Source organism: Pinus tabuliformis, chromosome 6 (genome assembly GCF_031772625.1).
Source record: "Pinus tabuliformis cultivar Carrire ecotype Pingquan chromosome 6, CPIR1, whole genome shotgun sequence".
Lineage (NCBI taxonomy): Eukaryota > Viridiplantae > Streptophyta > Pinopsida > Pinales > Pinaceae > Pinus > Pinus tabuliformis.
The window spans coordinates 1,224,898,812-1,224,908,679 of NC_142292.1; the positions used below are offsets into that span (position 1 = coordinate 1,224,898,812).

Here is a 9,868-nt window from a genome sequence, read left to right on the forward strand (position 1 = left end):
GGGGCTTTGGATTGACAGTGAATGGGTGCGCTGTTAAGGCACTCCTTGCGATAGGTCACCGGTTCAAATCCCCCGTGGGTACCTAGGTTAGTCTTAACTATAAAAAAAAACAAATGATCTTGCAAGGAATCAAACTCCTCCATTTGAATTGAGAATAACATATATCAAGAAAAAAATTTCTATCTAAGGTTTCATCCATCTTTAGTAGGTCCCCCCACATGAAAATGCATCCTTACCATGTTGATCTTTCAAAAGCATCTTATTTTTTAAGAAAATCTTGACCAACATCACAACCTCGATTCTTCACATCATATTTTTCTTGCACATCTACATCAATGTCACTCCTGATTTCGTTTCCCAATATAAGTTTGGCTAAGCATTTGTATTCAGTTATGGCTAGAATCTTTTGTTTTCGTGATTTACAATTCTAGCCATTCAGCTTTTCTTTTCCATCCAACATTGTATGTATAAACCAGATATTTTTCGAAGGTGTAAATATGCTAAACAAATCTGAAATTGAATTTACTCTTTTTATGCTAAACAAATCTGAAATTGAATTTACTCTTCTAACTGTGCTCCAAAGTCTAAACCTCAAAACAATTTCTATCAATGCATGACCACAAGATACTTGAGTTTCAAATAGTTATGCCCTGAAAATCAGAAAATGACTATCTCTCTTTCAAAAACATTCTTCTATAAATTTAATATAAATACAACAGATTTAGCAATCACACAACTTAGTTTACTTCTGTGATAAAAAATATGATTCTAATGATGACACCTTCTATTTGGAAGCTTCAACAACACAATTTCCCAAATTTATCAAGTGCATTACAATAGCTCTTAATGTTCTTCCTCACCCTCCAGAGTGCACCACAAGTCAACATCTTTTTTGGTAGTTGAATCACTTCAATTTGGAAACTCTATTTCAAACAACAACTTCATTCAAATGGTGGCTTGGACCCTATTCAATATCACCTACAACTTCAAGCTTAACATGACAGCTTGGCTCTAGCTTTTCATATTCATGATTCAGCAGCTCATTTAGTGGCATATCAAACCCCTGTCAATCATCACACACCTACACAATGCAAGTATACACAAAACAAATCACCAATAACTCCAATCATATCCTCATAGTAGCTCCTTCTATATGCTTTTCTTCACCAAGTTGGACCACATCATCAGTGCCTTTATTAAGTCATCCTTCCAGTGACAAATGTACCCTACTTTCTTTTTATTTTCTTAATCTTCTACCTAATGTGTGTGCACAATCCCTCTGTGCCTTCTTTGGTCAAATCAATCCCTCCACTCTTTCACCCACTTCCTTCACCTATTCTCACTCTAGCTCCAATAACATGCAAGGTTGATAAGAATACACAAATGAGAAAAAGTGGATTGATTCATTAATTTAGACAATGCAATGACTTATTATATAATAGGAGAGGAGAGATTCATTATGTACTTCCCAAATACTTAACTATTAACCACTTCATTAATGACTACATTAAATGCCCTATTATTGAGACATTTTATTAGTGAGCATTTATTTTACAGCAAAGCCCTAAGCTGTAAATATGACCAACACAACCATTATAAACATAACATTCGATGCACTTGGGGCAGTTACACATGGATCATACATCTACCTAGAGTGTGCAGTCCCTAATTAGAGGGTCCACTATCAAATACATAAGAAAGTCAATCTTTTCAGCAAAAAAAATGATTGTTCTAATAAAGTCAGGACCTACTAGAGAAGCAATTTCAAAGTTTCAAAGTTCAAGTATTCGTTGTTTTATGCATTTATAAATTAATAGCCAAAATTACAAACTAATTTCTTGAATTTTCTTCTAACTTGTCTTTCACTAAATGTACACTTATCATGTTGGCAAATATCAATGTTGCATTAATCGTTATCGGGATAATATCAGCGCGAGGAAAAAATCATAATTATCGAGAAAAATTCATTTTGGTACAAAAATATTCTTTTTTTTTCATTTTTTTTTCAATTTTTTTAATATCTAAACCATCTACAACATAAAATAAATACATTGACACACCCGGATGCGGGTGGTATCAAGTCACATTTATGACAAGCCGCATAACACAGGCAGCTGGCCTGGCAGACGGCAGGTGGAACGTTTGCAGGGTACGCGTAGCAGGTGGGCAAAAGGGCTTAAGTGTAAGTGAATTCATTCCGGGCAATCTCGAATGTTGGTTCTGCAGTCCGGCATTAATGCAGGCATGCGTGATCGGCAGATAATTTGGTATATTGTCATGGATCGGCTCATCACGCCTGTTTCAGTCACTGGAGCGATTCATAGCGCGGCAGAGCTGCCTCAGAACCTCTGTCTAATGTTCCGAATCTGGCTGTTAGCGTGGATTTGTAAATTCCTCGAAGCTGTTTGCGTTCCTCAGGTAATAGATTTACTCTGTTTCAATCTATCTGCTCGTCAATTTGTGCTTCTGAGGATGCCTCGACGCCGAGGTGTTCCTCGCAGAGGTAGTCATACAGGGAATAGAGGCCAACCTTCTCGCCCTGTTCCTCAGAATGTTATCCCTATTGCCTCTGCATCCCCTTCTTCTCCGCCTCTGGAACAAGCCAGGCCCATTCCGAATAGTTCATTCCAGACCGCCAGATTCACTTTCCAAAGCCGGCTTAATAGGCCTGTTTTGACAGCAAGCATCACTATCGTTCTCGCGGAGGAAGACAGTAATCAGGTCAGCTCGGCTACAAATACCCCCTCTCAATCTCAGGGAGACAGTGTGCTTCTCGGGGACCTGACAGGGATGGTGTTCCAGGCAGATAACCAGCAAGAGGTTGGCCATGTCTCGGAGGTGCCACAACAACCCGTGGATCCGGCTCAAAGTGATATTGTGCCTTGCGGCCCGACTCAGTGGGCAGACGGTGTTTTAAATTTGGTGACCACTCCTGATGGTGGCGAACCAGTTTATGACGACAGTGGTTTTGTGACCTAGGTCGCTTCTTCCAGCCAGGCGGAAGAGGAAATGCCGGATTCATCAAAGCATGCAGATTAGAACTGTTTCCTCTCTGCCGGGTGGTCTAAGCATTTTTGGGTATGTGTCGTCAATTCTGAGGATAGATGTCTCTGTCTGGTCCATACTCTGGCTACAGAGAGTGGCCAATGTCATTCCAGTCTCTATTTTTTGTTATAGAAATGGCTATGATAGTTGCTTCTCAGTTTTTGTGGTCAATGTAGGGCATGAAGAACTCAGTCTGGGCAATCTTATTCAGTATGTCAGTGCCCGAACCAAAAATTTTGTAGTATGTTTTGTAAATTCGGCATTAAGCCTGAACTGTAAGGTCTCTGAGTTTTTGGTAGAGGAATGGCCGCGGCCTCCTCAGAGGTTCTAACCTCTTTGCATATATTTTTATTTTTCTTTAATAGAATTAGCATTTACGGAGAAAAAAAAATAAATAAATACATTGACACATAAATATGATAAAAGAAATAATATATAAGATGTTTAATATCATTTCTAGTGCTAAAATCACACATAACAGTGAATCATGTCCTGAATAGTAAGTCCTGACTCCTAAGTCCCAACTCAACCTCAAAATATGAACAAAAAATATAGTAATGTATCTCATATCATGATTCATAATGTCATATACAATGAAATGAACCAAATAACTAAAGTCTAATGCTACTGATTTCCTTTGCCCCTCTAGATGCAGATGTCGGTGGAGTTGGCAGGCCACAGTAGACTATGGAGTCTATTGTGCTCTAGAAGCTGAAGAACTAGGAGCTACAAGAGTTAGACCACGTCCTCTACGTGTGACAGGGGTAGCTTGGGTCACCTCCTCCTCATAGAGAGAAAAAAAATAAATAAAATAAATAAATAAATTTCCCCAAAAAATCGGGCAAAAAAAAAATTCCAAGTACTACTCGCGATAAAACGATAATATCGTGATTTTCACAACACTGGCAAATATATCACCAAGATAAGTAAACAATATTTATCCACTTTGGTCTACCTCGTATGTTTCGCTATGTTTTACTATTGCTTGATTATATTTCACTATTAGTTACTTAAAGTTAGATTATGCTTTACTAAAACTTATTTAAATTTATATTTAAGATTAACTTCTCTTTACTTGCAAATGCATTATCCACTCTATTAGTGTATGTTGTACTCTCAAGTTCTAATGGCCTATTTTGGACTATTCACGTACATCAATAAATCTCTAACACCTGTCTTAGATTATTAGTGCATTCATACACAAGTGAAGAAGCAATAATAAAGCAACCAAAGTTGGCCACATGACCACCAAGATGACACTCCACCCTATGTTATATCTCATGCCTCCAGAGAAGAAGATGCAAATGATGGGTGGGAGCCCCAAATAGCATATGAACATCTTAATTCTAGAGTTGCCCAAGAAGTCCAATGATGAAGTTCCCTCACCCTCTAAATTGAGGGCATTTCCAAACCTACTATTTATTGCTTTTAGTTATAATAAATTGCCTCAACATATAAGGCTTACATAGGCAAGCTCTAAAATTTTGTAGATTTCTAATTTGTGAAGCGCAAGAGACTGATTTTGACATGAATTCTAATATATATTTTTGTGAATGATGATCATAGGGGTTTTTCATTAATTACCACATTATGACTTTATGAGGATATCGTCTTTTTGACAACCCCTTTCTTTCGTAATATGTTAAACTTATGTTTAAGCATATTTCCAAAAAAAAAGGTTAAAGGCAATAGGCTATATGTATGTACACAAAGTTTGCCTATTAGTTACTTAAAGTTAGATTATGCTTTACTAAAACTTATTTGAATTTATATTTAAGATTAACTTCTCTTTACTTGCAAATGCATTATCCACTCTATTATTGTATGTTGTACTCTCAAGTTCTGATGACCTATTTTGGACTATTCATGTACATCAATAAATCTCTAACACCTGTTTTAGATTATTAGTGCATTCATACACAAGTGAAGGAGCAATAATAAGGCAACCAAAGTTGGCCACATAACCACCAAGATGACACTCCACCCTATGTTATATCTCATGCCTCTGGAGAAGAAGATGCAAATGATGAGTGGGAGCCCCAAATAGCATATGAACATCTTAATTCTAGAGTGGCCCAAGAAGTCCAATGATGAAGTTCCCTCACCCTCTAAATTAAGGGCATTTCCAAACCTACTATTTATTGCTTTTAACTATAATAAATTGCCTCAACATATAAGGCTTACATAGGCAAGCTCTAAAATTTTGTAGATTTCTAATTTTTAAAGCGCAGGAGACTGATTTTGACATGAATTCTAATATATATTTTTGTGAATGATGATCATAGGCATTTTTCATTAATTACCACATTATGACTTTATGAGGATATCGTCTTTTTGACACCCCCTTTCTTTCGCAATATGTTAAGCTTATCTTTAAGCATATTTCCAAAAATAAGGTTAAAGGCAATGGGCTGTATGTATGTACACAAAGTTTGTCTATTAGTTACTTAAAGTTAGATTATGCTTTACTAAAACTTATTTGAATTTATATTTAAGATTAGCTTCTCTTTACTTGCAAATGCATTATCCACTCTATTAGTGTATGTTGTACTCTCAAGTTCTGATGACCTATTTTGGACTATTCATGTACATCAATAAATCTCTAACACCTGTTTTAGATTATTAGTGCATTCATACATAAGTGAAGAAGCAATAATAAAGCAACCAAAGTTGGCCACATGACCACCAAGATGACACTCCACCGTATGTTATATCTCATGCCTCCAGAGAAGAAGATGCAAATGATGGGTGGGAGCCCCAAATAGCATATGAACATCTTAATTCTAGAGTGGCCCAAGAAGTCCAATGATGAAGTTCCCTCACCCTCTAAATTAAGGTCATTTCCAAACCTACTATTTATTGCTTTTAATTATAATAAATTGCCTCAACATATAAGGCTTACGTAGGCAATCTCTAAAGTTTTGTAGATTTCTAATTTGTAAAGCACGGGAGACTGATTTTAACATGAATTCTAATATATATTTTTGTGAATGATGATCATAGGGGTTTTTCATTAATTACCACATTATGACTTTATGAGGATATCGTCTTTTTGACAACCCCTTTCTTTCGTAATATGTTAAACTTATCTTTCAGCATATTTCCAAAAATAAGGTTAAAGGCAATGGGCTGCATGTATGTACACAAAGTTTGCCTATTAGTTACTTAAAGTTAGATTATGCTTTACTAAAACTTATTTGAATTTATATTTAAGATTAACTTCTCTTTACTTGCAAATGCATTATCCACTCTATTACTGTATGTTGTGCTCTCAAGTTCTGATGACCTATTTTGGACTATTCATGTACATCAATAAATCTCTAACACCTGTTTTAGATTATTAGTGCATTCATACACAAGTGAAGGAGCAATAATAAAGCAACCAAAGTTGGCCACATGACCACCAAGATGACACTCAAGTGTCCACCGTATGTTATATCTCATGCCTCCAGAGAAGAAGATGCAAATGATGGGTGGGACCCCCAAATAGCATATGAACATCTTAATTCTAGAGTGGCCCAAGAAGTCCAATGATGAAGTTCCCTCACCCTCTCAATTAAGGGCATTTCCAAATCTACTATTTATTGCTTTTAATTATAATAAATTGCCTCAACATATAAGGCTTACATAGGCAAGCTCTAAAATTTTGTTGATTTCTAATTTGTAAAGCACAGGAGACTGATTTTGACATGAATTCTAATATATGTTTTTGTGAATGATGATCATAGGGGTTTTTCATGAATTACCACATTATGACTCTATGAGGATATCGTCTTTTTGACACCCCCTTTTTTTCGTAATATGTTAAACTTATTTTTAAGCATATTTGTAATATGTTAAACTTATTTTTAAGCATATTTCCAAAAAAAAAGGTTAAAGGCAATGGGCTGTATGTATGTACACAAAGTTTGCCTTCTACTTTATATTATCCCAGAAAATAGCATTGACAATAATTATAATAAAAGACTGGTGTTTACATAAAGCAGCCAGTTATTTTCAAACTTTCACAAAATTTCAACCTCCCTCTAAGTAAAGAAACATCCAGAAATGAAAAATAGAAAGCCCATCCACGGTAAGACATTAATCCTGACAGTTCCAGCACCCGTCAGTGACAAAGAATGCATCTTAGAGTTCCTCCCACTGGAGACATGATCCTGTGTCACCTTCTTGAATACTTAGAATGTGAACCAACATCCATACCATAATAATCAAAATTGAAATACAAGGCAGCCATTAGGGACACGGTCCTGTGTCACCTTGCTCAATAGTTAAAATCCCATAAAATGCAAACCGACTTATAACCTTGGAATGCCTTAGAATGCCATAGAATGCAAACAGTATATCTTTTTTCCATTGCAGGGTCATTATAGATATGAACAGTGTGAAGCCATAGGAAATGAGCACATAAACAGACAATCGAATGTGATTTAGCAACGGCCGCAAAAGCAGCTGCTCAGTAGGAATCTCTATCGGATTTTTACTAGGGTCATTGAAAAAATGAACCTAAACTCAGCAACACATAACCTTGCAGAATGTAAGTACCCGTGTTGATAGGAGATAGCTAAAATATATATTTTTGGAATATTAACACATTTACATTTTTGTCACACACTGTCATCTGATTAAAGAAAAAACATCAGAAGTAAGAGATAGAGATAGTAGTGTCCTGCAAAAAGTTAAAAGAATCGTGTACCAATGCAACAAAAAGACAAAAACTGCCTGCATTTTATATACAATCTTTAAAACCATGTTACACGACGCTGCAGAAACTTTCTGTTTTTTTCTCCCTTTCCTTTCAGAGAAAGGCCAGGCGATGCCTGCCTTGTTTTAGAACGCAACAATACAAAAATAAACATAGAACAAACATATCTGCACCAGTAACTATACAAATACAAAATGTACTTGACAACCGCTACTTCAGAGCAAAGCGTACCTTGTAATGCAGGGGGGCGCCGGTATGAGGGCCAATGCCCTTTTCTCCTGTGCACAAAGCCCTGAAATTTTCGGCCGTTTTGGGCACCACATCGCTGTAAAGCTCCACCAATATCCTCCCCTCCAGCTCCTCCCCAATAGTGATGTCCAGGTAACACCTTGGATTCGGCATCTCCGCGGATTCGAACCTCTTACTTGTGGACCAGACTTAACATGCCAAAAGCTCAAAACCCTAGTTGCGTTGTTATGACTATGGTTGGCCGAAGCTTGAGGCTTAGGGCCTGATTCCTTCGTTAATTGCTGTTGTTAGAACAGAAATTAAAACATCCGAGTCGCTTTATTTTATCTTTCAATTTCTCTAAGGCGCGGATCCTCGCGGGAGTTTGCCGGGATGACCGGAAGCGGAAGGCATCGGATTATTCTAGAAACACCTATACTGACAGTACGGTCTCCCGTGGGGGTTTGGTTTCTGTCCACGTGCTTTTCTATTTACATTTATAATGAAAGCTTAGGTGGGGCTACCATAGAGCATAAAAATAATTGTACTCAAGGCTTCTTTGTTTTTCTACTTTAAAAAAATCAAATAACATAGAATAATTGCACTCAATAGGTCATGTCATTTCGGATAGGTACATTTCTTTACTTTTTAAAATGGAAAAGGCTTCTGACTTTTTGGTGTGGATAGGGATTGGGGCTCATGAAAAGGTTAGTGATGGTATTTGTTGGCTCTAGAGTTAACATGTATGATTCTTATTCATGTGATTTACTAGGAGCGAGTTATATAGTATGAAATTTTTAAAGAAAGTCAAACATAAAATATGTAAGTATATAAAATTGTACTAGTAGGAGTCAAATCATAGGGTAACTTTTATGTAAATTAATAAAATTGTAATGGCAGGAGTCAAATCATAGGGTAACTTTTATGTAAATTAATAAAATTGTAATGGTAGGAATCCAATCATAGGGTAACTTTTATGTAAATTAATAAAATTGTAATAGTAGGAATCAAGTCAAATCAGAGGGTAACAAACATATATAGTTGTGAAGAAAATTTAATAGTTTTTGTGATAGGAGTCAATTTCTAGAGTATCTTAATTAGTAAAGATGTATACGTTCTCTGGAAAAAAAGATGTATACGTTTTTAAATTATTTAAAGTGGAAAAAATATAAATTATTGGTTATGGCAATGGAATCATTTTACCATTTTGTATTAAAAAATATAAAATTATTAAAATTCTGATTATGTATGAGGACAAGTAAAATTAGTTAATTTCAATAAAGTTTATTTAGAATATAACATAAATTTTAAGTCTTATAAATTGGCCATGTTTAATTTAACAAGTCATTATCATAGTTGGTGGGTTTCTCCATAAACTTAATCTCGGGTTTATGTTTTCTGTTGTTTCGATTTCATGTTCTTTTTTTTTTATCGTCATCTTTTGTCTATGTCATTGGACCATCATGCCTAAGGTGGTAGCTAGGTGGATCTCCACTCGCATGGACGCTGATCCGTGATTTGTGGCATTTATTTTCCTACAATAAGCAGTTTTTTTTATCCTCTCGCTCTTTACTGCTCACACTTATATTCAAGATCTTTTAAATGCCTTGATGGAGGAGCAAGTGGACTTTTACCTGGACAGTCCACGTTATGTTTCCATATTTGTATCATAATAGGAAATCAATACAAATGCTTCTGATTCGTTGATTCCTCCCCATAATCTGGAATTTGTGTCCACACCTTTTCATCGAGAGGGAAATTTCCCTATCTCATATGTTAATCCCATTTGGTCAAAAGGTTTACAGAACACAACTCCTATTGAACTCTCATATCCCTCTTGTCCCTCTCCTTAACTAGGCATTTTCTAAACTCTCTTATCCCTCGTGCTTCAAA

At 36.0% G+C, this 9,868-nt stretch overlaps 1 protein-coding gene across 1 annotated transcript in view; it reads right to left on the minus strand.

The window, feature by feature from the left end:
* The window catches only part of SQN (peptidyl-prolyl cis-trans isomerase / cyclophilin-40 (CYP40) / rotamase), a 54,718-nt gene extending 46,344 nt beyond the window's left edge, over positions 1-8,374 (minus strand). The window contains exon 1 of the mRNA XM_089425766.1: positions 7,979-8,374. Within this exon, the coding sequence (XP_089281892.1) occupies positions 7,979-8,149 (171 nt within the window). The 5' untranslated portion in view covers positions 8,150-8,374. The remainder of the gene's footprint in view (positions 1-7,978) is intronic.
* Between the last annotated feature and the right edge of the window lie 1,494 nt (positions 8,375-9,868).